The 26,411-nt window shown below is 46.2% G+C and overlaps 1 protein-coding gene across 13 annotated transcripts in view; it reads left to right on the plus strand.

The window, feature by feature from the left end:
- RALGPS1 (Ral GEF with PH domain and SH3 binding motif 1) overlaps positions 1-26,411 on the plus strand; it is a 295,395-nt gene that overhangs the window by 28,883 nt on the left and 240,101 nt on the right. For 10 of the 13 annotated variants that reach the window (XM_025262369.3, XM_025262370.3, XM_044926349.2 and 7 more), the window contains exons 3-5: positions 5,504-5,625; positions 9,260-9,367; positions 21,423-21,473. In XM_025262369.3, coding sequence (XP_025118154.1) covers positions 5,569-5,625; positions 9,260-9,367; positions 21,423-21,473 — 216 coding nt within the window. In that variant the 5' untranslated portion in view covers positions 5,504-5,568. Of the gene's footprint in view, positions 1-4,652; positions 4,706-5,503; positions 5,626-9,259; positions 9,368-21,422; positions 21,474-26,411 lie in introns of all 13 variants that reach the window. The other 3 variants (XM_044926347.2, XM_045162320.1, XM_044926350.2) reach the window with 2 other exon arrangements.

Here is a 26,411-nt window from a genome sequence, read left to right on the forward strand (position 1 = left end):
GACTGCAGTGAGCTCCTTGGGGGCTGGTCTGACTCCCCTGCACAGGGCTTGGGGAAAGGGTCACCAAGTTTACTGAAGGATCAAGGGAGTGACCAGGAGGCAAGATGCTGTTCCTGTGGCTGTAATCTTGGGTCCATCTGTTAAAGCTGACTCCGTGGGGACCACTGCCTGGCTTATTACACCCGGGTTAGTCTAGGATGGGCAGGGGCTGGAGTCAGGTGAGGCGGGGGGAACCTGCCCCCTGTGCTCCTGGCACTCTGGCATCTCGGTGTTGTTTCACACCTCTGAGCTTCTGCACATGCTCAGAGTGCCCACAGCCCACCCTTGTCTGAAAGCATGCCCACTCATCCATTTAAGACCAGCGCAATTGCTCTTCTCAGTGGTGTCTTAAGCCCCCAAGGTGAACCTGTCTGTTACACCAGGTATCCTGAGAGTAGCTCCCTGCTGGTTTTCTCCCCCCACTACCCTGCAGGACCCTGGAGGGCAGGGGTGCGCCATCTTCAACTCTGGTCCCCAGAATTGGTCCTCCAGGTCTCAGTGGGGGTGGGGGGAGGTGTTGAGCCAACGAATGGATGGACTTCTGAGCACCAGGTGGCTCTTGGGCCACCATCTATCCGTTCATAAGGGCTCCAGAGGTAGAAGTCATTCGTCCTTGATTCCTCTCTTTTCCTCTCCCCTCATGTGCGGTCCATCAGCAGGTCTTATCTGTCTCACGTCCAGAACCCCTCCCAGATCCAGCTCTTTTCCCTGGGGCCAGCAGTCTGAGCAGTCCCATCTCTTACGCCAGCTGGGTTTCACTGCCCATATTTCTGGCTTCCCAGCCAGGTTGTTTTCTTCCCCCAGCCAGTTTTCTGCACAGTAGCCACTATGATCTTCCAAAACAGTGAGATTGGATCTTGTCAGTCGCCTACTCAGAAACCATTCCTAGGCCTCCAGGTAAAACCCAAACCCCCCTCCATGGCCTGCAGGGCCCAGCCTCTCCACTGCCTCCACTGACTGACCCCCAGCTGCAGCTGTCTTTCTCCGTCACAAACCTGCTGAGCTCCTGTGCATCTCATGGGCTTTGCGCTCGCTGTGGCCTCTGTGAAGAACACTCCAACTGGTTTTTATGGCTGACTCCTTCCTAGGACTCCAGCTCAAATGCTGCATCTTCAGAGTCCTTCCTTGACCACCCTGGCAAATACCATCTTCCACCCTATTTTATTCCTTGAAGACCCTCAAGATCTGAGTTGCCTTCTAGGTCCACATGTGGTTTCTGACTTCTGTGCTGGGATTTGAGTTCGCAGGGAGCAAGACCCGTTCACTTTGTGTTCCCTGCATCTGGAACAGGGTTCTTGACCAGCTTTCCTTGAATTTGGATGGGAAAAAATGACATTTTTATTTTCCCTGACTTTTAACTGAAGTTTAGCATCTCCCTCAGTTATTAACATAGATAATAAATCACAGTAATATTTATAGTACCTGGGACTTTGTCACCAATAAAATCATAGCTACTTCCATGAAGTGAAGTGAAGTGAAGTGAAGTCGCCCAGTCATGTCTGACTCTTTGCGACCCCGTGGACTGTAGCCTACCAGGCTTCTCCATCCATGGGATTCTCTAGGCAAGAATACTGGAGTGGGTTACCATTTCCTTCTCCAGAGGATCTTCCTGACCCAGGGATCTAACCCGGGTCTCCCACATTGCAGGCAGACGCTTTAACCTCTGAGCCACCAGGGAGCTACTTCCATACCACGTAGTTATTGTGGGCACGCACCTCAGAAGCTCAGGAAACTGGGCTTCCCTGATAGCTCAGTTGGTAAAGAATCCGCCTGCAATGCAGGAGACCCTGGTTCAATTCCTGGATTGGAAGATCCACTGGAGAAGGGATAGGCTACCCACACCAGTATTCTTGGGCTTCCCCTGTGGCTCAGCTGGTAAAGAATCTGCCTGCAATGCATCCAGGTTTGATCCCTGGGTTGGGAAGATCCCCTGGAGAAGGGAAAGGCTACCCACTCCAGTATTCTGGCCTGGAGAATTCCATGGACATATAGTCCATGGGGTCACAAAGAGTCAGACATGACTGAGCGACTTTCACTTCACTTTCACCTCAGAATATTTATGCTTGTGACTACTTTGAAATTATGGTTGTTATTAGATCCACAATAGATCTTGCTATTTAATACAATTATATATATATATATAAAACCTTACCTGAAGAAGTATATATATATTCCTACATTATAAATTGCTTTGAAAATAATAACTGAATTTTAATATAATTTGCTTCATGCATAGTCATGTGTATAATTGGTTTCCTGTGTAATTTTATTTTATTCATTTAAAAATGTCTCTGTGAGAAGGGGCCCATAGCCTTCACCAGATGGCCAAAGGGGTCCAAGGTACAAAAGATGGTAGGAACTCCTGGCTAGAACAAGGTGCACACGGAGTAGGAGCTCAGTGAATGAATAGATGGATGGGTAAATGGATGGTGCCCATCTTCCCTGGTGAGGATGAGCCCCTGTGTGTTTTCAGGGCTGGGTGTCAGTGGCTTGGCATGAAATTGGCCTAACCCTAACTTTGAGGCCAACAAAGGTCCGTCTAGTCAAAGCTATGGTTTTTCCAGTAGTCATGTATGGATGTGAGAGTTGGACTATAAAGAAAACTGAGCACTGAAGAATTGATGCTTTTGAACTGTGGTGTTGGAGAAGACTCTTGAGAATTCCTTGGACTGCAAGGAGATCAAACCAGTCCATCCTAAAGGAGATCAGTTCTGAGTGTTCATTGGAAGGACTGATGCTGAAGCTGAAACTCTAATACTTGGGCTACCTGATGTGAAGAACTGACTCATTTAAAAAGACCCTGATGCTGGGAAAGATTGAAGGCTAGAGGAGAAGGGGACGGCAGAGGATGAGATGGTTTGATGGCATCACTGACTCAATGGACATGAATTTAGGTAAACTCCAGGAGTTGGTGATGGACAGAGAAGCCTGGCGTGCTGCAGTCCATGGAGTCGCAGAGTTGACATGACTGAGTGACTGAACCGAACTGAACTTTGAGGAAAAACTTACCTGATCAGTCTTTTCTTTCTTTCTTCTTTCTTTTTTAGTATGAAAATTATCAAGCGTTCAGGAAAATTGAGAGACTGATACAAAGAACTGTTGGTGAATGGCAGTTGTTAACATTAACATGTATTATACAGATACATTTGAAAGTATGTTGCAAATTCACTTCGCCTCTAAATTGTCAGGTGCATCACTTAAGGATAAAGCCCTTCTGCTCCTTACCCTCCATATTGTTATCACTCCAAAGAAAGTGAGTAGCAGTTCAGTGTCATCTAATGTCCATATTCAGCGTTCCCCAGTTGAGCCTAAGGTGTCATTTATAGCTCAGCTTAGTTCTTTTGAGTGTTCTGGGATAAAGGAGGGCAGGGAGGAGGCCCACTGGCTGTGGTTGAGGAGATGGTTGAAGAAGAAGATGGAGTGGTTTGGGGACATATGGGGACAGAGCCCGGGTTGCATTGACCTCCTTTTTTGATTGTTGACTTGTTTCCTGATGGCACAGGGCTCTGTGATGGGCTGAGGGCTCCGGGATGATAACAGGAAGTCCAGATTGGGCTGGTACTTTCTTCTTTCTGATCTACCCCCAGCCCATCTTTCCCAGAGACTTCTGGGTTTGCCCGTGCTCCCCAGAATGGGTTTTCTCATGGGCAGCACAGATTCAGCATGTCCTAAATCAGATTCATCATCTTTTCTCACAAACCTGCCACACCGCCTCTGTTCCTTTTCTCGATGAGGCGCACAGCATCCTCTGGTACCTCGAGCCAGAAGTCTTGCATCCTCGGCCGGTTCTCTCCTCCCCCCATCAGTGTCTGTTGTGTTTCTGTCCTTACTGCCTCTCAGCCTGTGTGCTTGTCTTTGACATCACTGCTGCCACTTTAGCGCAGAGGCCCCTTGTCGCCTGCCTGATAATTGCAGTTGGCTTCCAGGCGGCCCCTTTGCCTTCTCCTTTCCTGCCCCCATTATGTCCTGGGCTCTCTCCTGCTAAAAAGCTGGTGGTGGCTACAGCGCTCTGACATTTGCTGATGTGATAAATGCCCTACTAGGGGCATGCGCTTATTGGCAGGTGAACAGTGGTTCTGGTTTGAGTGGCTCAGGTGTGATAACCAGGGGAAATGATGCTGGACATTTGAGCTGGGTCCTGAATGATGATGGTTTGGTGGGATGTCAGGGCACAGGTTATTTAATCTCTCTGGGTTTCAGATTCCCCACATGGAATACGGGAGTAGTAGCAAGACCCACCCGAGGATGTCATGAGGGTTAGAGGAGTTACTGGAGGTAAAGCGCACGGCCCGTGGTGAGACTTCTGCAAGTCTTAGCCAGTATTCATGTTGTTATTGATGAAACACTCTGGTACATAGGGAACATGGTAGATTCAGTTTGTCTTCGTCACCTGTCTTCTTGTATAAGCATTTTATTTTAATAACAGTCTTTATCACTTCAGTTTATACCATTCCATTATAAAAATGTTTAATTGAAGAGAGGCTGTTTCTTCAAAAGTCTAAATAAGTAGAACATTATCAATTAATGTACAGTGATACAGCCTTTAGGACTACGTAATTCTTCCATTTTACAATAATGCTTCCCCTTTAAAAATTTGTCATGGTTTGTCACAGATTTAAAGTACGAGGCACCTAATGCTGAGAAAGGATAATACAGCGTACGTAATGTAAGTGAACCAGATCTTTTCTCAAATATCAATTCTTTCTAAAGCCCTCCCAAATTTATGTGAACATATTTGTTTCATAAATTAAATATTTTTTGTGTTGTTAATTTTTAATATTCTAAAAAACTTAAAAATATATTCCCTAGCTGTTATAAGCAGTTTATTTTAGCATTTCACCTGTAAGAAACACTGATCTGTATTCTTAAAATGATTTCTTAAAAACATTTTCATGATATAGTCCAACATTTAATAATAAGTGTGAAAATAAAGTCTCCAGTATATTAAGATTTTATCCCTTGATTAGTTCACGTTATTTCATCAGTTGAATTCCTTGAGATGTGTAAGGCGGGTTGGTCCTTTAGAGGACGGTAGACTGAAACAGAGGTCACAAACTCTGGCACCTGGGAGGGCCAGGCAGGCTCTCAAGTGGCCGCCCAGGCCAAGTGCAGTCTGGAACGCCCCTAGGAAGCCCTTCAGTACGAGGAGCAGCGCTGCTCAGTCCAGCTGATGGCCATCACACAGGAAAGTGGACCCAGTGCCACCAGGAAAGTCAGAAACCCAGAATTCTATGTGAAACCTTTCCATTTTAAGTGTTGGTGATTAATTTCAAAAAATTCCTAAAACCTGCACAAGCCTAACAGACCACATTTGTGGGCCATATTTAGCTTGAAGACCATAGCTTGTAACCTTTCTTTGAGGGTATCCTCTGGGGTCATGTGCTCGAGTCCAGCACAGCTCTCTCCCAGGGTGGGATTAGGTTGGATTTGAAGGCTGGTTTTTATGCGCGCCTTTGCCTTGCAGGACTTCTCCAGACAGGTTATGTCACCGACAGAGGCTGCCCTGAAGCTCCTTGTGGCCTGGAGACTATGTACAAGAGGAATGGTCTGATGGCTAGCGTGTTGGTCACCTCCGCCACTCCACAGGTACGGCGCTGGGAGGACGGGGCAGGCGGGGAGGGAGCTGTGGGGAGGGGCCCTTGCATCTGACCCAGGCCCCCTGAGTCGAGGCCTGGGGGCTGCAGGGCTCCGTGAATGCCACCATTCTTAGCCTTCCTGAGGCCTCGGCCATGCCAGACGTGAGATTTGGGAGGCAGTCAGCCTTGAGGATCAGGATGTTTTCTGAAGTCGTTCTCTTCAAAGAAAAGCAAATACCTGCCCCGTCCAGTCGTAGCAAGTGCCACATTCCATTTTGGTGGCAAGAAGGGATCAGACCTTCCCCAAGCCAAGCCGCGGCTGATTATAAGTAAGTCGCACATTCCGGGATGAAGTCAGACAGAAGGGTTTCCAGCTGGCCCTGTGCTCATGTTTACCTTGCTTAGGAGGAAACGGCCGTAAGGGCTGGTGGTCGAGAGTGGCTTGGGCTCCGGCCCCTGCCCTGGGGGTTTGGGAGTTTGGTTTTCAAGTTCCATAATGGACCGGAGGTGGGCAGAGGGCGGGGTGTCATCTGAGGCTCGGGGAGTCCGTCGTGTCAGATGTGTAACGCCAGGCTCCTGTGACAAATGGGCAAGAGGGGAACTCTGAGTTCCGCGCTCAGTAGGCCCTCCCAGTCGAGTTGGGCTTTTGAAATGAGCCTGTGCAATCAGCTAGAAGTCACAGGGGTTAATCCATTGCTTATCACCCTTTTAAAAAGATTCCTTAGTTTGATCTGTGGTTCTGAAAGCAGACTTACGGGTACCTGTTAAAATTCCCAGATGGCGCCAATATAGGTTTAAATAAAGTTACTGCATCATCATCACCACCACCACCGCCACCACCACTGAATGTATCTGGGGCAGCTTGTGATTAATAAGGCCCCTTGTATGAGTGTGTGTGTTTGGGGCAAGTGCAATGGGGTGTTACAGCAAAGTTATAAAACCTGAAATTCCAGGAATGGACTCTGGTAACTGGAGGAATCAGACTTCCATTACCATTTACAGTTTACATTCCATCTAGAGTAAAACTTCTTTCTTTTCTAGTCTCTGTTTATACATATGAATCGGAGAAGGCAATGGCACCCCACTCCAGTACTCTTGCCTGGAAAATCCCATGGATGGAGGAGCCTGGTAGGCTGCAGTCCATGGGGTCGCTAAGAGTCGGACACGACTGAGCGACTTCCCTTTCAATTTTCACTTTCATGCATTGGAGAAGGAAATGGCAGCCTACTCCAGCGTGCTTGCCTGGAGAATCCCAGGGATGGGGGAGCCATCTATGGGGTCGCACAGAGTTGGACACTACTGACGTGACTTAGCAGCAGCAGCAGCATACATATGAATCCATACACATAAAAGTGTAACCACACACATACATGCTGTATATGTGTACATATATATCTATATGAATATGCACGTACATGTGTATCCAGAAAGTGGTGAGTGCTCAATAATATGTGTCAAATGAACCTATGAACGAATACATATCTTATTGAAGTGCTCAATACATTTTGGTGACTGAGTGACATATTTATGCAGATACACACCCATAATTTAGTGCTTACTATATACTGGGCGGCTATATTACTATATTCCCTGGTGGGTGAGACGGTAAAGCGTCTGCCTGCAATGCGGGAGACCCGGGTTCGATTCCTGGGTTGGGAAGATCCCCTGGAGAAGGAAATGGCAATCCACTCCAGCACTCTTGCCTGGAAAATCCCATGGACCGAGGAGCCTGATAGGCTATAGTCGATGGGGTCGCAAAGAGCCGGACACGACTGAGGGACTTCACTTTCACTTTCATATACCGGGCACTTTTTTGGTGCATTCCACAGGCATGATCTCATTTAATCCTCACAATAACCCCAGCAGGCACTGGCTGTTGTTTCACCCCCAGTTAATAGGTGAGGAAACTGAGGCAAGGAGTGGTGAATGAACTGACTTCAGATCACACAGCTGGCGGAGATTGACAGCCAGGCCTCTGTGACTCTGGAGCCGCTGGTCCCAACCACGATGACACGACACTCCCTGGAAGAAAGTCAGCTGCATCAGCTGCTCCAGGCTACCCCGTGGGAGGGGATCATGGGCGTGCAAACAGGTTTATCGGTAGCCGCCAGCTCGGAGTTCGGAGTTCGTGAGACTGAGGGATCAAATAGACGGCCAATTCCAGAAGCATTCAGGATTAGTCTTGATTACTTTTCAGAAGTTCAGCACACATTCTTCTTAGGGGAGAATGTCCCATCGAAATAGCCATCCCCTCACCCTCCACTCCCAGGTCCCTTGAAACAGTGTCACCCAGGGAGGGGATCCTGCCGGCTGCTTTGTGCGCTGCATTTTATATAAGTGCCACAGCCCAGGGAGCAGGTTCTAATGGTGCCCTTTTACGGATGGTCGCTGAGGCACAGTGAACTGAAGAGGTCAGGCTGCAGCTTGCTTGGAGCTGGCATTCTAAGCAGGCCTGTCTGATTTCAGAGCTCAGAGCATCCTAAGATCATCTTAGAGATTTTGGTATAGTAGACTCGTTTGTAAGCCTTTAAATGACACAGGACTATTGAAGTCTACAGGTTTAAGTTTCAGCTCCTCCTTGTAACCTCACATTTTCAGTTGTTGACTATTGGTTTCCCTCCCTGGCCTAAAAACCCTCTAGTTTCCAGTAAGATTGCAAAGTTTTTCCAGATATAGCCATTTTGGAAAGAGTGAAATAAAGGGGAATTAATAAAAGCATATTCTCTAAATCTCAGTCCAAGATGTTGAGGTTAATGGAAACCACAAAATCCCTCTTCACGGGTTGAAACGAATAAAACCATTTACGAACAGGGCACAATTTTGGGGTGGTAAGCTCGACTGGTTCCCCAAAGTAGAATTTGGTGAAATTAAATAAAATTGAAAGGAAGGTACGTTCAAGCTGCTGGGATCCCCGCAGTGTTGGGTTTCATGAAACTGGCCACATCTGGGGAGTTTAACTTGCTCTCTAACGGAAGACCTTTCCTTTACATGCCGGCCTCTCGGTGTTCTTCTTAACAAGGGGCTCTACTAAATATAACTTTCACGCCATCTCCAAAGCCAGCGTTACCTCTCACCTCGTCAGCTAATAGGCTTTGAATTCCAAGTGGCCCCTACGTGAAACAAGCCTTGAGAGCCAATTTGACATTTTGTATAATAATTTCCTGCAGTGAACTTCAAGTAGAAAAAATAAAGGTGAAACCAGGTGATGTTTAAAAACACGTAACAAAACAGATGATCTCCTCAGGCCTCCTAAGGTGTGAAGGGTGGCTGTATCTTTTCAGCCGTCACCCCACAGGCAGCCGGAAGCGGTTGGGGTATAGTGAGTGAGGGAAACGCGCAACTGGGCTTGCCTTCTGGCTCTTCACTTTCCTGCCTGAGGTATGCTGGGCAAGTGGCACGGCCTCTACTTCCTTATCTGTAGAATGGGACTAATAATAGTGCATCATCAGACAGCTGCTATGAGAATTACGTTAGATTATGCACATGAAGTGCTTAACACAGTGCCTGGAGTAGAGTGCAGCACTGAACAGCAGAAGCCCTTATCATTGTTCGGTCCTGCTGCTCTCACTTTTGAGGTGTGGGCGTCAGTGACGGTGGAGTCAGCCAGAGGCTCAGGCGGCCCCGTCTCTCCCTGTCCTCCGCAGGGCAGCAGCAGCTCAGACTCTCTGGAGGGCCAGAGCTGCGACTATGCCAGCAAGAGCTACGACGCCGTTGTCTTCGATGTCCTGAAAGTGACTCCCGAGGAGTTTGCCGTAAGTGTCAGAACAGGTGTGGGAGGCTGGGCCCCGCCACAGGAAGCTCGGGGGCGGGGGGCGGGGGTGGTGATGACCGCTCACAGTCGTTTGCTCAAGTTGGAAACAACCCATGTATTCACCAATAGGGGATTGATGAATAAAGTATTCTTTATGAATACTTCATGAATCCCATGGAGCATTAGAAAAGGATGCTATCTGGGTGGGCGGGGGGAGAAATTAAGGAAAATTCCATAGACAGAGGAGCCTGGCGGGCTGCAGTCCATGTGGCTGCAAAGAGTTGGACACAACTGAGTGCACACTATATATAAAATAGATAATCAGAAAGGACACGCAGGGAACAATACTCAGTGTCTCAGATTAACCTATAATGAAAGAGAGTGTAAAAAAAGAATGTGTGTGTGTGTGTGTGTGTGTGTAAGTGTAACTGAATCACTTTGTTGGATACCTGAAACTAGCACAGCATTGTAAACTATATTTCAGTAAAAATTCTTGAAAATTTAAGTGCCTATAAATATTTTCAGAAGATGTATTTTAATATCTGATTTGGAAAAATTGTTTGAGCAGAAAAACCTTTGTTTTTCTATCTGTAGAAAAACCTACATATATACCTATCTATATACACCTATCTATATATACCTATCTATATACCTATCTATCTATACCTATCTGTATACAGAATTAATTTGAATACTTGTTGCCTTGGTGTGAAGATCAAAGTTAGAAAAAGAAATAAGGAAGAAATGTATGATGCATATTTTATACAAATAAAAGCAAAATAATAAATGGCTTTGAAAGAGTAAAAAAAAAAAAAAAACAAGGTGAAATTTAACCACCTTGGAAGGCTTATACAATACATATGAATAGTAAGTGAAAGGAGCCAGTCAAACCCTGGCTAGCCAGTCACACCTTTCCTAAAGGAAATCAACCCTGAATATTCATTGGAAGGACTGATGCTGAAGCTGAAGCTCCTGTGCTTTGGCCACCTGATGCGAAGAGCTGACTCATTGGAAAAAATCCTGTTGCTGGGCAGGATTGAAGGCAGGAGAAGGGGACAACAGAGGATGAGATGGTTGGAAGGCATCACCACCTCAATGGACATGAGTTTGAGCAAATTCTGGGAGATAGTGAAGGACAGGGAAGCCTGACGTGCTGCAGTCCATGGGGTCGCAAAGAGTCAGACACGACTGAGCGACTGAACAACAAAAGTTAAAAGGAGCAGGTTACCACACAAGTTATAGAGAATAGTGCTGTTTTTAAAAAAGCATGCACAGCACATAAATATTTATATTTGCATAAGAAAATATTTGATGTTTACATATTCACAAGTGTCTGAATATCTATATAGCCAAGCGTATTACTGCCTGTGGTTTCTGGTTGTAAGAGTCTAGAAGATTGGAATTTAATTTCTTTTTATTTGTGCTTTCTATAGACAATATCATTTGAACGGATTTTGTAATTACACATGTTTCAGAATCGTTTTCCCACCAGCCAGTGTGTTGCTGCGGGTCTGGCCGTGGGGCTTCGTGTCAGAGGAGCAGACCAGGCTCCTCGTAGAGCTGTGACCTGCTGTCTGCCTTTTGCACTGTGAGGGTCGACGGAGGACGCTGGCTCTGGGGTGACCCGACTGCAAAGTGCTGACTCGCGCTGCACTTCTCTGGGGAACCACCGGTGTTGCTGACCATGCCCGCTTATTCCAGGGCCCCTTGCTCTGACAGGTGTTGTGCCCTCCGGGGGCCTGCGGAGCCAAGTGTGCCCCATCTCTTTGCTCTGCCATCACTTGCTCCTACGTTTACCTTGTTGCAACAAGGTAAGCCCCGCGATGAGCCCCACACGTGGGTCGGCTCTCAGTGTGTCTGAGGGAGCCTTTTAGAACATGTGTGAAACTCTCTAGAGGTCCGCTCGTACTAGGAGACCTGGCCTTCCTCTCAAGGCCCCCGATGTCCCGGGGTCTGGCCGAGCCTCCTCTCGTGCCCCTCCTTGCTATCCAGCCGCACACTGGCTGCCTCTTTCTTCTCCAGGCTCACCCTACATCCCCCTGCCCCGGGGCCCAGTGCTGCTTCTTCCTTCTGTCCTAATGGCGCTTTCCCACATGTCTCACCATCTCTCTTAAGTTGCCAGCCCTGGAAGAGGCATTTTATCCGCTAAGGTAGCATCTCTACAGCTCTGCCCTGACCCTGCTCTGTTTCCTTCGTATCTCTCCAGACATTACATTCTGTAATAGTGTTTCACATGGCCCTTCTCCACTAGAATGCCAACTCCCGAAGAACAGGAACTTTATCTGACTTCTTCACTGCTCTCTCCCCATTGCCCAGAACGGTGCCTGGCTCATAGTAGATGCTCAGTAAATACATGTTGATGAGATGAATTCAGTCCTTAGAACAACTCAATAAGGCAGATTATTAGCTCCCGACTTTCTAAGAAAGAAATAGAGGATCTAAGAGATTTTTTTTTTTAAACCTGGATCATAGAACCAGATGTGGGCAGAGCCAGGTCTGAAACCTTCATCTTCTGGTTTTTCACCTGATGCTAGGTGATGATAACAAGGGCAGCTTCCACTTTGGAGCACTTCCTTTGTCTAGGTCTTGTACTAAATGTTTACATGCATTAATCTAACTTAGTTTTCACAACAGGCTTGCAAATTAGGTCTATTTATTATTCCCTGTATATTGGTGAGCAGGTGAATATGTAGAGAGGAAAGTCACCCCTTCACGTGAACAGTAAGCGGCACTGTCTGTCTGGGTTTAAAACCAGGACTTCCAGCATCCTGTGTGTGTGCTCAGTAGCTCAGTTGTGTCAGACTCTTTGCAGCCCCATGGACTGTAGCCGACCAGGCTCCTCTGTCCATGGAATTTTCCAGACAAGAACACTAGAGTGGGTTACCATTTCCTCCTCCTGGGGATCTTCCTGACCCAGGGGTCGAACCCGAGACTCTTGCATCTCCTGCATTGGCAGGCAGATTCTTTACCACTGGCACCACCTAGGAAGTGATTTCTTAGACCAGCCTTTGATTTCTTAGACCAACAGAAATATAGTCTGAGTCACATATGCAATTAAAAAAATTTTAACGGCCACATTAAAAAGGTGAAATTGTTTAAAAATTATTGTTTATTTAACTTAGTATGTCTAAAAGGTCACTTCAGTCTGTAAGCAACATGAAATTATTGAGGTACTTTACGTTATTTTTTCACATTAAATCTTCAAAGCTCAGTGTGTCTTCTGAGGTTGGCGTGCTGGCGACACCTCAGAGGCTCAGTCGCCACGTGCGGCCGGTGAGCATGGATTGGGCCACGCAGTGCTAGTCTGTCCTCTCAGGCATCAGGCTGCAGTGCCTCTGTCTCCTCTAGAAGACGTCATGGACCTTGCTGGCTGATGGCGTAGCTTCTATAATCTATTTGCTTTTATTTGCTTGTTGTATTTTTGATTATTTTTTTTCCCCTGCTTTGTGAAAAGGATGAAGTAACAATGAGGTTTAAAAATCCCTCTGCTTGGGAGTTCCCTTTGGCCTAGTGGTTAGGATTCTGGGCTGTCGCTGCTGTGGCCCAGGTTCAGTCTCCCCGTTGGGGAACTGACATTAGGCAAGCCGTGCAGCACAGCCAAACAACAACAAAAAAATCCCTTTGCAGTTATTCGCCACATGGAATAGCAGAGAATTAGGCTGTACCTGGGGTTCGCAGGTGGTGCTAGTGGTAAAGAATCTGCCTGTCAATGCAAGAGACTCAGGAGACTCGGGTTCGATCCCTGGGTTGAAAGGATCTCCTGGAGGAGGAAGTGGCAACCACTGCAGTATTCTTGCCTGGAAAATTCCACAGACAAGAGGGGCCTGGTGGATGCATGGGGCCACGGGGCCGCAAAGAGTTGAACACAACTGAGCAACTGGGTGCAGGCCGCACCTAGAACAGCATTGTCCAGCAGGACCCCTCGGCAAGACTGCGGCCCGGTTTTCTAGTCTCAGCCCTAGAGTGTTGCTCCGCCTGCCCCAGGCTGGGAAGACTGAAGGGAAGGGCGGTGAGTGCTCTGAGAGCTCAGTGTTAAAAATAGGCTGCTCCTGCCAGAGCCAGTGTGTCCTCAGCTTAGATGTGAAGCCAGGTCCCCTGGAGTCTTTGGTCTTTGGGGAAGCATTGGAGTTGCCAGGTTTTGGAACTGAACCAGACCACCTGGTATTTTAGTTTCCTGTCTAATAATATGAAAGAAAGAAAAAAGCCAGACCCAAGAGTCCAGTAAGAAAAATCACTTGAGTGATTCTGGGAAGATGGCAGTGGCAGCAGCATAGTTCTTTATTCTCCCTGAATCCCCACATAAAAACATCCATAACAGCTAGATAGCAAACCCTCAAACCCATGAGCAGTATTTACAGTAAAACTGGGTGTTAAGTTATCCCTATCAAATCTCAAATACCAGTAGCTGGAGGATATGCCACTGGTGTCAACAAGCCCTGCAGAGCATCAGCTTCAGTCTAAAGAAAGCAGAAGTACATACTGGGGCATTTGACAGACTAGGGGATAGAGAAGAACCCCAAAATTTCCAACGGGAATTCACCGGCAAGTTCAGCAGGTCAACGTGAGAATAGCAACTGAAATTGAGAGGAATTTTGACCACTCAGATAATGGATGGCTAGAAGAGATCTGTGAACTAACCCTTAAGAGCTCTTGAAACCAATCAACCAGGGCTTACTTCCAGAACAAAGGTCTGTACCAAAAAGGAATTCAGCTTGGGAGTAGACCAAAGATGATCAGGGTAGGGAAAGTTACAGTTAAGGAAAAAGGAGGTTTAAATAAATTTGTGTTTGTGTGTGTGTGGAATCTCAAAAAGCAGCTGCCTGTTATTGAAGATGACATGAAAGTAAAAGAAAAGCTATATGAAGTTCGGAAAGCTACCGAAAATTACTGATGTCAAGTTTTTCCATTATTACAAGAAAAAAAAAGAGTAAGGAGAGAATCCTGTAGATAATGAAAGCTTGCCAGAGAGACAGGCCACAAAACAGATGAAAACTGTAACTTTCTATTTCAAAATTAGCTAAGAGAAGAGGTTAAGATCACACTGTGAGTCATGAACAACATAAATCTGACATATATAAATTTCAGAAATGAGGTGGCAGAGTTAGGAAAACACTGGAAATAAAACTTATTTTGAAAATGGAAGTTGAGCACAAGAATAGACAAACATAACAGAAAATGCCTTAAGGGAGGAAAATATTTAAGATCAAAATAAATGAAGAGATAAGACCTTGAAAAATAGCAATAAATATTAATGATAGGCAAAGAAGACCCAACATACGGATACATATACCAACATACCCAACATAATACAAATCCCTGAAAGAGGAGAATAAAATACAGGGAAACTGAACAGGTAATTAAACTATAATTTAAGAAGACGGTCACAAAATAAAAGATTCAAGCCTACATATTGAAAGAGTATACTATGAGGCAACCCGGAATGGTCAATACCAAAACATAGTCTTGGTAGACTACTTGGGTGATAAAATTATAGAGGAACTTGAGGGAAGTCAAGATAGTGGTTACTTTTCACAGGAGGGAGGGACTTGTGATTGGGACAGGGCACATGGAGGAACTCTGGGGTGACTCCTCTTTTTTTTCTTAATCATGGAGAACTATATGTAACACAAACATGACCATCCTAACCATCTTAAGTGTACAGTTCATTTGTGTTAAGTACATCCACAGTACTATGCAGCCCATCTTCAGAGCTGTTTTCATCTTGATGGCCCCAAACTCTGTACCCCTTAAACAACTCTTCATCCCCACAACCTCCACCACTTACTTTCTGTGTCTGTGAATGGGACTACTGCAGGGTTCTCACGTAGATGGAACCATACAGTGTCTTTTTGTAGCTTATTTCACTTAGCATAATGTCTTTGAGGTTCACCTATGTAGTTGCATGTGTCAGAATTTCCTTTCTCTTTTAGGTCAAATAATAATTCTGTTGTGCATGTATAACACATGTCTGGGCCCATGTATCCATCTATTGGAGTGGCTGTTTCTTAATGTGGGTGGTGGTTTTAAAGTGTTCGCCTCGCAATAAGTCATCAAACCATGCATTTGTTTAGCGTGGTTTTCTGTTAATGTGTCATTTTACAGTAAAAAGGGTTAAACTCCTTTTGGAGGTTGTAGTTGTTCTAGTGGGGGTGCTCTGTAGCTAGATCTCAGGCTTTCTCCCCAGTGGCTGAAAGCTGAACAAAAAGCAGTGCTGGAACTTGTCTTTATTATCAATAGATCGTATGTATAAATTTAATCCTCTGTTCTTAAGGCTGCATAGTATCCCAGAGTCTGGATGTACCATAATTTTTTCCAAAAAGTTCCTTTTTTGATGGTCTTTGAGATTACTTACATATTTTTACTACTACAAATAATTGTTCAGTAAACATCTATATTCATCTCTGTATCTAAATGTAGATCTTTCTCCATATGTCTTCTTATAAACCAGTGCTTTTCTTTCTGTAGGTGTTGGGGTTGCTGAGTCGACAGTATGCGCATTTCACCTTATAGGAGATAATATCTAAATATAATGCTTGATCCTGGATGAAGAAAAAATTGCTATAAAAAACAGGATTGGGATAATTTGAAAATTCTGAATGTGGACTGTATATTAGATAATACTGATGTAACAACAATAAATTTCTTGAGTGTAATAATCTTATCATTATGTAAGAGGGTCATCTTGTTCTTGGGAAATCAACTGCTGAAGGATTAAAAGGTGAAGAGTCATAATACCTGCATTTTACTCTCAAATGGTTCAGAAAAAAAAATTATGTAATTATATAATTATGTACATAAAAATAAAGTAAATGATGCCAAATGTTAATAAATATCAGTAGTGAAGCGAGGTGAAAGGTTATAGTTTATCATGTTATTCTTGTAGATTTTTTCTAAGTTTGACATTAAAAATGAAATTAAATGTTAATGTTTTTAATGGGTTACTATCAGATTACTTTGCAAAAAGAACAGAGCAACTCATAGCCCCATTAGTTGTGATGGTGCTATTGGACCACAAATGGTGTCTTCCTCTTTAATTTGCATTTCCTTGACACAAGATTCTAAAATTGTCAGACACAGCAGTTCTAGGAGGAGAGGCAGGAATGCATCTTTGCAGCCGATTGCTTTTTGTTCCCTGAAGCCATCCTAAGGCTCATTCGGAGTGACCTCAATGCAAATTTATAGATATTTTTTATTATAAGACGGCCCACTGTTTCTGCCAACAACGTTTTCGTTTATTTGGACCCAGTGTGGGTGGAGCAGGGAGCCTTCCTTGTACTAAGCTTGTGGCTGGGAAGAGGGGATTTAGTCAGCCACCATTAGAGGGAAAGCATACGTTCAGCATATGTAGAAACCAGTTTGTTTTCTATTTGGCTGATTTGCTGTCACTTATCCACAGAAAACCACCTTGCTCTCTTGCTTTAGGGCCGTACTATGATGGACTCTGCTAGGTCTCTTCGTCCTGAAGGCCACATCTCCAGAGAATTGTCCTGTAATATGTGGAGATTGGCCGTTTCTTTAAAAAGCCTAGATTTCTGGGGGGCCCTGGACTAGGAGAAAGGAGGTGGGAGAAGGGGTTAGGGTGAAGGAAGTTGTTGCCAGGCGACCAGTTTAACTGGCCATCCTGTTGCTGTTGCTCAGTCTGTCAGTCGCGTCTGACTCTTTACGACCCCATGAACTGCAGCACGCCCGGCTCCTGTCCTTCGTCATCTCCTGGAGCTTGTTCACGTTTGTGTCAGTGATGCTATCTAACCTTTTCATCCTCTGCTGCGCTCCTTCTCCTTTTGCCCTCAGTGTTTCCCAGCATCAGGCTCTTCTCCAGTGAGCTGCTCTCCACATCAGGTGGCCAGAGTGTTGCAGCTCCTGTACTCTGGACATCCTGTTCAGTTCAGCCGCTCAGTCGTGTCCGACTCTTTGCAACACCATGGACTGCAGCACACCAGGCCTCCCTGTCCATCACCAACTCCTGGAGTTTACTCAAACTCATGTCCATTGAGTCGGTGATGCCATCCAACCATCTCATTCTCTGTGATCCCCTTCTCCTCTCGCCTTCAATCTTTCCCAGCATCAGGGTCTTTTCAAATGAGTCAGCTCTTCGCATCAGGTGGCCAAAGTATTGAAGTTTCAGCTTCAACAGCCGTCCTTCCAGTGAACATTCAGGACTGATTTCCTTTAGGATGGACTGGTTGGGTCTCCTTGTAGTCCAAGGGACTCTCAAGGGTCTTCTCCAACATCACAGTTCGAAAGCATCAATTCTTCGGCGCTGCATGAAGTGGACATCCTGTATGAAGGCTTTATTTTCAAAAACAAGGAGAGGCCATTAAGAGACTTGTCATGAGACCTGTGAGACGGTGATGTGTGTTCTCATCACAGGCATATGCTGCCATGACAGCAGGAACCAGAGGGCCTCAGTGTCTCCTGTTCCTGTCGAGGCTGTGCCACACTCCTAGAAGCCTGGGCACCGGCTGTGAAAAGGGACAGGACCCTGATCTTGCCCTGCAAGTCCCCACTCCTACACACACCCTTCCTTTCGGTAAAACTGCCTGCCATGCAGTGCTCCAGCTTCAAAGGGAGGATTACTCAAAACCTTACTCAGCCTTGCTACATGTGTTCGGCTTTGTAGTAAAATGACATGTAATTTATACCCCAGTGATGTTACCTATCTATCGATGTATTCTTGCTCTGGACACTGCATCCTTTTGGGCCAGAACTGAGAAGATAGAAATGGGAGAGCTTCTTCTGAATAGTTTCTGATGGTGTGTTTGGGACCAACCAGTCTATTTTCAGCCTGGTGACCTCTGTTCTGGTTTTTCTGGTTTATCTTGAATGAAATAAGCACATTTTTGACTGATGGTCTGAGCAGGGATAATAATATTTGAAACTTGAACCATCTGAAAAACTATGAAACATAAAGTCACTGTTTTAATACATGATTTGGAAATTCATGTAGCAAACCCTAGAACTGATGGCAGGATGGAAAGGAAGTTTTCTCATTTTCACATTAGCAGACTTTTGGTTTTTTTCCTAAATGACACTGCAAACATCCTGCCAGTTCTTCCAGATTGGGAGTAAATTTGAATTGCGGGAGAGATTTCCAAGGCCCTCTGAGCTCTCAGCTCAAATCTTCTGTTTTCACGAGGTCTTTCTGCTCCTCAGGATGGCAGAATTAATCCACGTGTGAGGAGCACTTGGCCAACAATCTCCTTGTGTCTGGCAGGAGAAATGCCAGTCTGTTTGCACCTGGGATGGAGCTCTGGGCCCTGTATCTCTGGGCCAGACACACAGGCCCGCAGGCTTCAGCAAGCAGTAGTCACTCACTTTGTGCTGATGTCCATGGCTTGCTCTTGGTGGATGGACCCAGAGGTGGAACTGCTCGGACTCTGCATTGCCATCCATGTCACTACTGAGCTTCCAGTAGCAGCAGAATTTCACCTCAGTGCCCGTGACAAGCCCCAGCCCCTTGGAGGGACAAAGCCACCTGTTTATTTTCATCTCCTGCTCAGCCCCGGGGATGGTATGCTTTGGGATGCATCCCATGCTTCCCAGAAATCCACTGATCTTGGGTCACCTTTCAGTTGTGCCAAGAGGTGACCAGAATTCTACCTAAGCCCTAGATTGTGGTTACAGTTGACATACCACGTGTGTTGCTATTTTTCTCCAATGTATTCTTGACATCAGGGCTTCCCTGATAGTTCAGTTGGTAAAGAATCCATCTGCAATGCAGGAGACCCTGGTTCAGTTCCTGGGTTGGGAAGATCCACTGGAGAAGGGAAGGCTATCCACTCCAAAATTCTTGGGCTTCCCTTGTGGCTCAGCTGATAAAGAATCTGCCTGCAATGCAGGAGACCTGGGTTCAGTCCCTGGGTTGGGAAGATCCCCTGGAGAAGGGAACGTCTACCCACTCCAGAATTCTGGCTTAGAGAATTCCATGGATTGTATAGTCCATGGGGTTGCAAAGAGTCAGACACAACTGAGCAACTTTCAAAAAAAAAAAAGAAATTCTTGATATGAGGCTTTTTTCTCATGACAATATAACAGCCTCCTTTAAGTATTTTTTAGAGCAGCTTTGAAACATGGATGTTCAAACATGTTAATAGTCTATTATTTCCTATCTGGTGTTTTGGGCAGGAACCATATACCAGAACAGGAACCCATCTATTTGACTCCTCTTTTGCCAAAAAATTATGATACATAAACATATAAATATATAATCTTTGTGAATATGCAAGACAAGAGGTACAGAATGCCTGGCACCTGTGTACGCACACACACAGTCATATATGTACACATATATACGTATATAGAGAGAGTACCAATTAGGTGCCAGGCATTCTGCTCCTCTTGTCTTGAATTCTCACAGTGATCCTATAAGACAGGGATGGTTGTCACCATTTTCTAGATGTGTCAGCTGAAACCGGGAGAAGTTAAAAGTCATGTGTCAAAGAGAATGTTGCTGTTAAGTGATGGTGTCCAGACACACGCTGAGCCCTGTGAATTCCAGAGCCCACATCTGTTCACTGCATCGTGTCCTCCCAGATGCCCTGTGGACAGTGGACAGGTGTCTTCTCTCATTCATGGGCATCCGGAGCTCTCAGCTCTCCTTGCCCTGGCCTGTCACAGAAGCGTCTGTTGACTGTGTCCTGGCTTCCCATGTGGCATCTGGAGAGACGTATAGGCCATGTGAAGTCAGCCCAGGCCATGCCTTGGCCTGCAAAACTGTCAGCAATGACACCTTCTCTTACTGTCACCTGATGAGCTTATAACGGTAGGAGCAGCCTTTTAACTAGATGTGTGTTTTCTGTGTGGACAAAATTAGTGCTTCTTAGTGTGGAGAAGGAAATGGCAACCCACTCCAGTGTTCTTGTCTGGAGAATCCCAGGGACGGGGGAGCCTGGTGGGCTGTTGTCTCTAGGGTTGCACAGAGTCGGACACGACTGAAGTGACTTAGCAGCAGCAGCAGCAGCAAGCTAGGTTTGATAAAAGACCAGTTTCTTTCCTTTCCAGTCAGTAGTCATGAAGGGACGTGAGAGTTGGACCGTAAAAAAGGCTGAGTACTGAAGAATTGATACTTTTGAACTGTGGTGCTGGAGAAGACTCTTAAAAGAGTCCTTTGGACAACAAGGAGTCAGACTAGTCAATCCTAAAGGAAATCAAATCTGAATATTCAGTGGAAGAACTGATGCTGAAGCTGAAGCTCCAGTACTTTGTCCATCTTATGCAAAGAGCCAACTCATTGGAAAAGGCCCTGAATCTGGGAAAGATTGAGGGCAGGAGGAGAAGGGGACGACAGAGGATGAGATAGTCGGATGAAATCACTGAATTGATGAACATAGGTTTGAGCAAACTCTGGTGTGCTGCAATCCACAGGGTCGCAGAATTGGACATGATTTAGCGACTAAGAGTGAACAACAGCAAAGGACTAATGCTTTAAATATATATATAACAAAAATGTCATGGGGATCGCTATAAAAGTTTCCAAATGCTTGCTCTCAAATTCTGTAGTTCTGTCATTGTGGGCTGGTGGAATAAACAGTTCATGGTCCAACACTGGTCTGTGGGGGCATCTCAAATGGGACTCCACCATATAATTTAGAGGTGGCTTAGGCTTCAGAAGAAATGTACACATTCTATAAGCCACAGTTTTTTTAAAAAATCACTTTAGAGTAATAGAGAGTGTCTCTGTTTAACATTCTAACTTATAATATTGTGTCTGCAACTTTTTTTAAGTTGTAGAAGTAACTTAGACTTGAAACAAAAGCTCAAATAGAATGAAAATATCCAAACTAAAAAATGTACCCTGCAAGCTACTATTATCAATCCCTAAATTGGGAGTCCATCTCACATTCAAGAAGGAAGGGTGTGGATCAAGATTTATAAAGAAGGAAGGGATGGGAGAGGTGTTTTCAAAGTCTACCCAATTTTTTACTTTATCTTGATTTTTATTTCAAGGGGGAAAGTGTGACTTCTCAGAATGTGTTATTATTCTGTAGAGTTTCAAAGTCACATGGCAGCTGTTTTGGTTTCTAGTGTCTTCTAACCCCAGTTCTCTTTTGTTGCAGAGCCAGATCACGCTAATGGACATACCCGTGTTTAAAGCCATCCAGCCGGAGGTCTGTACTTGTCCTGTCTTCTGTACTAGCAGCGCTCGGGCGGGGAGGGAGGATTTTGTCCCGTCAGAGGGACCAAGTTTCTTGGTTTCTCTCTTGAAGTCTCTATAAACGCATGTTATCGATTTAAGCCCCCATCAAAGACAGCATCCAGGAATCCCATTCTCGACGGGGCTCATCCTCTGAGCCTGCTGTTTGGATTTTTCCAGAGGATGGCACCGCGTCTGGCCCTCTCTGTCAGGGCTGGGGGCAGTCAGTGCCCACGGCTGGCCTCCACACCTGAGTCTAAGGCCTGGCCTTCTCCCGGGCGACCCCTGCTAGAGACACTGTTCAAGATGGAGATGGGAGGGAACATTTCCTAGGGAGCTTACTTTCTGTTGATCCCAATTTCTGGTGGTTGCCTTGTTTCTGATTTTGAAGCCAGTTGCTGCAGCAAAAATGTGTACGTATTTACGTTAAAAGCATACATATATTTTTAGAAACAGCATATTCAATAAAGAGAAAAAAAGTTGAATTTAGTCTTTGGAAAAATTCCTGGAAATGTCTAGCAGTTGATAACATGGCTTTACAGTTATTTAAGTCCTGGTTCTGGTTTTGTTATCAAGCGATAGAAATTCATTTCAAGTAGCTGAATAGGCAGAGGAAGAATTTACGAGCGTAAAGGGGGCACTTTCCGTACCTGTGGGCCTGGAGTTCCGGCAGCCTACAGAGCCGAGCAGGACCCTGCTTTCTGCCTTGCCTCTGCCTTCCCCTCTCCCCTCTCTCCTGCCCTGTTCTGTCTGCCCCTGTGGTCCAACCTGGCCTCCCCAAAGGGCCCGCATTTGCGCAATGTCTGTGGAAGCCACCTTCCAGATCGGGACCAGCCCGTCTCAGTCCAGCCCTGCTGAGTCCCATGTCCAGAACTGGTTCAGTGACTCAGCTCAGGAGTTTGTGGCCAGGACGAGCGCACACAGCTGAGCGGACCCAGCTTTGTGAGTGGGGTGCAGATTTCAGAGAAGAGGGGTGTGGGTCGGGGGACATGTCGAAACCACGGTATGAATTCCAGAACACTCTTTATTTATTTGTTGATTTACCTATTTATTTTTGGCTGGGTCAGGTCTTTGTTGTGGCACCCGGGCCCTTCGCCGTGGTGCACGGGCTTCTCCTTAGTTGTGGTGTGCAGGCTCAGCAGTTGTGGCGCTTGGGCTTAGTTGCCTCCTGGCATGTGGGGGTCTTAGTTCCCTGACTAGGTATCGAACCTGCATCCCTTGCATTGGAAGGCGAAGTCTTATCCACTGGGCCACCAGGGAAGTCCCCAGAACACTCTTAACAGGATGCCCTTCTTCTGACAGTGTGGTGTTGTTAAGACTTTGAGAAAAACAGCGTATTTTAATACAAAGCCAGACAAAGGATCCAGGCCTTCCTAGAGCTGGCATCTAACCCACTATAAATCAAGGGGAAAGTAGTATTGCTAACTGTGCTCAGCACTTGTGTGAGGACGTGGCAGTGATTTGTATTTGTGTGTGTGTGTTTTATTCATTAAGTTTGGGGGGGCAGAACTATGTTTGATTTTTTGAACTGGCTGACTTAAGTCTTTCTCTATTTTCTTCTTATGTGGGGATTGCACATTCTTTCTAATTAAAACAAAAACCAACACCCACTCAGCGCACTACACCCTGGAGCCTGTTGGGGGAGTAGTTGTGTGACAGTTGCCTCAGCTGAATTATTAGCTCTCTGCTCACGTTCTCTGCTTCGGCTTGACCTGGAGCTGTGTAGACGTTCGGAGCTTTATCCTCTGCCCTGAACATCGAGGAGGGCCGCCCAGTCTGCGGTGAGCCCAGGGGTGCAGGCATGGCTGCTCGGGCCGATTGTAGGAGGGGAGGGGTGGGGGGCTGTCAAGAGGCACGGCCAGGAGCGGACTGAGACTTTCCCCAGCGCGTTGCAGTTCAGAAGGTGCCTCATCCAGGACATATCTCGTGTCAAGCTGTGATAAGACATTAAGTTTTGCTTTCACGATGCGCTTGGAGCTGTGGTTCTCAAGCACGGCCGCGCATCAGAATCACCTGGGTAGCCTTGGAAACACTGGATGCCCGGACTCCAGTTCAGAAGGTGCCTCATCCAGGGCATATCTCGTGTCAAGTTGTGACAAGACATTAAGTTTTGCTTTCACCACGCGCTTGGAGCTGTGGTTCTCAAGCACGGCCGTGCATCAGAATCACCTGGGCAGCCTTGGAAACACTGGGTACCCGGACTCCACCCTAGACCGTGGAATCTGAGCCTCTGGGTTAGAGTCCAGAACACGGTCAGCCCTGTTTTGTAGAAGCTTACCAGCTGATTCTGCTGCCAAGTGAGGATTAAGAATGATCTGCTGCGAGGTATCTGGAGAAACCCCAAACTTCTCCATTTTAGATCTGTGATATGTTGGCTAAAAACGGAAGAGTTTGTTCCTCATTGTCATTGTCAAAGCCGTGGTTAAAAGGAGCACCCTGGGAGCTATCCCAGCTTCTCTGCTCTTGTTATTGTTGCCAGCAGACTGAAAACTGGAACCTTTCCCCTTGATGATGTCTGCCACGTTACGGCTGGACCACCCCAGAGTCGGAAGCATATGAGTAAGGGACACGTGGCAGTTTGATGGAGACGAGACTTTGCAGGGAGCAGAGGCTGGCACCTGATAGTGAGATGGGCACCCTGGGTGATCTGGATTCCCAGAAGGTCAGGAAACGTGTGCCTTGCAATCCTGGTTGTGCTTCAGAATCAGTTGAGAGCTCCATAAAAAATAAAAAAATAAAAATTAAAAAATCCAGATGCCTAGGCTTTGTGCCTGGAGATTCTGATTCCATAGGCTTCGGGTGGGGCTGGGAATCCCTTCAGTCAGTTGTAGTCACTGTTCTTTTTGATGCATAAATTGTTATTCCATCACTGAGTTGTGTCCGACTCTTTGTGACCCCATGAACTGCCACTCACTAGGCTCCCCTGTTCTCCACAATCTCCCGGAGTTTGCTCAAATTCATGTCCGTTGAGTCGGTGACGCTATCTAACCATCTCGTTCTCTGCTGCTCCCTTCTCTTGCCTTCAATCTTTCCCAGCATCAGGGTCTTTTCCAATGAGTCGGCTCTTCACATCAGGTGGCCAAAGTATAACTGTATAAAGTATAATGCGTAAATTATCCTGTCTTTAACCAATGGGAGCCCTTTCATGTCATCTCCTGTATCCTTTTAACATGATCCCATTATTTTTTGAGAAATTCCTTGCTCCTTGATACAAGATAAACCAGTTTCCTGCTGAAGACCTGGAGTCAGGCAGTCCCTCAGGGGTCCGGGTTTCTTTTAGTGGAGAACAGTGTTTAGAAACCACAGCCCCGGGGGAGAGCATTTTCATTGTGATTGGACTGCCGATGCTTTTAGGCCTTTTTGGTGGATGGGGCTAGGAGATATTTATTTTTTAAAACTAAAAGTCAAGAGTTCATGACTGGATGATTGGACGGGCGATGTTATTCCCTCCTCATCCTTATCATGGCTTCCCTGCTGGTGGTGTATATTTCCCCACCCCTGGACTTTGGGCCACGCTGGTGGCTTGGGCACAATTGATGGGACGCCAGAGGTGAGCTGAGCTGCTGAAAGTCAGGAAGCTTCACCAGCCCTCTCCGAACTTCCACCCTCTCTGAGGGACCCATTGCTCTTGTGCTTTTATCCTGAGTCCCCAGATGAGGATGCGGAAGGTGACATGACCCCGACCCAAAGCCCGAATTCCAGCGCAACTTGGTACAGCCCGGTGGTTCCAGCAGAGATCAGCTGAACTGCGGTCCCTCTAATGACCTGCTTGTCACCGTGAGCCTCTGAGGTTTCAGGATGGTCCCTTAGGCCACTGTGTCGGGTGGAAGCGCGACCAGTACGGTGTTGGTCTTTCCAGTTCAAACCTAGCATTCCGGGATTGTTAACTTAATTCCTTTGATTTTTTGGTGTGTTTTCTTTTACCCTGCCAATTTTGGTTCCTTACAACATTAAATAATTATTTTTATTGTATTATTCATCTCTCTCTCTCTCACACACACATATATACACACACATATATGATAGTTTTAAAATAATAATATCAGTATTACTGTTATTATTTAACAGACTGCTACAGTTGAACATTTAATTGCAGTTCTCTTTGTCTTTAGTTCCTTTTCTTCTTATCTTCTCTCCCTCCTACTACTTACACGCCCAGGTGGGTCTCCTTCCTTGGCTTCCCCGCAAAGGTCTTTGAACACACCAGGGCAGAGAAAGAGTTTATGCTCACTTGGTTCTGGAGGGTTGCATCCTGAGAGACCCTGTCGTAATCCCCACGCCTGGAACGTACTATCTACACAATAAACATGTGCTGAGTGAGTGGAGCATGAATGAATGAAGGAGAGAAGCACTGTAGCGGAACAGTATCTGGCCAAATGCAGGCGTGTTGCCAAGGAGGGCGTACCATGGAGGGGAGGTGGTTACCACGGTGCCTGCTCTGCGGTGTAACCACTTCCCCCAAAGCCAGGGTTTTGCCTGGTGAGCACAGTCTTTGAAGATTCACATTTCCAAATGCTGTTGATAACTGAGGGTAGAACTGCGGCTTTGCTCGTTTCTGCCAGCGGGGCCGCAAGAGCATCGGCCCAGGGCTCAGAGGGAGCCAGGCAGACAGTGAGTTAAGGATTGGCAGAGAGCAAGGAAAATGGAGGTTAGCAAATATGGAGTCGTAACTATTCCCTGGTGACTCCGGCAAGTGACCAATTTTATCAAAACCTGGCAGGTTAATGCAGATACAACCTTTCAGCATAATGGCTCTCAGGCCACGTTTACCTGGCTAGCTGTGGCCTAGAACCCCCTCCATGCCATGGTGGATTGGGTTGCAGGGATGGGTGGATTCCTGGCTGCTGCTGCCCAGGAAAAGGGCTGCATGGTGAAGGGGGTTTTTCTGGGGGGGGTCGCCATGGCAGCTGCC

This window comes from Bubalus bubalis, chromosome 12, assembly GCF_019923935.1.
Source record: "Bubalus bubalis isolate 160015118507 breed Murrah chromosome 12, NDDB_SH_1, whole genome shotgun sequence".
NCBI classification, from domain to species: Eukaryota; Metazoa; Chordata; class Mammalia; order Artiodactyla; family Bovidae; genus Bubalus; species Bubalus bubalis.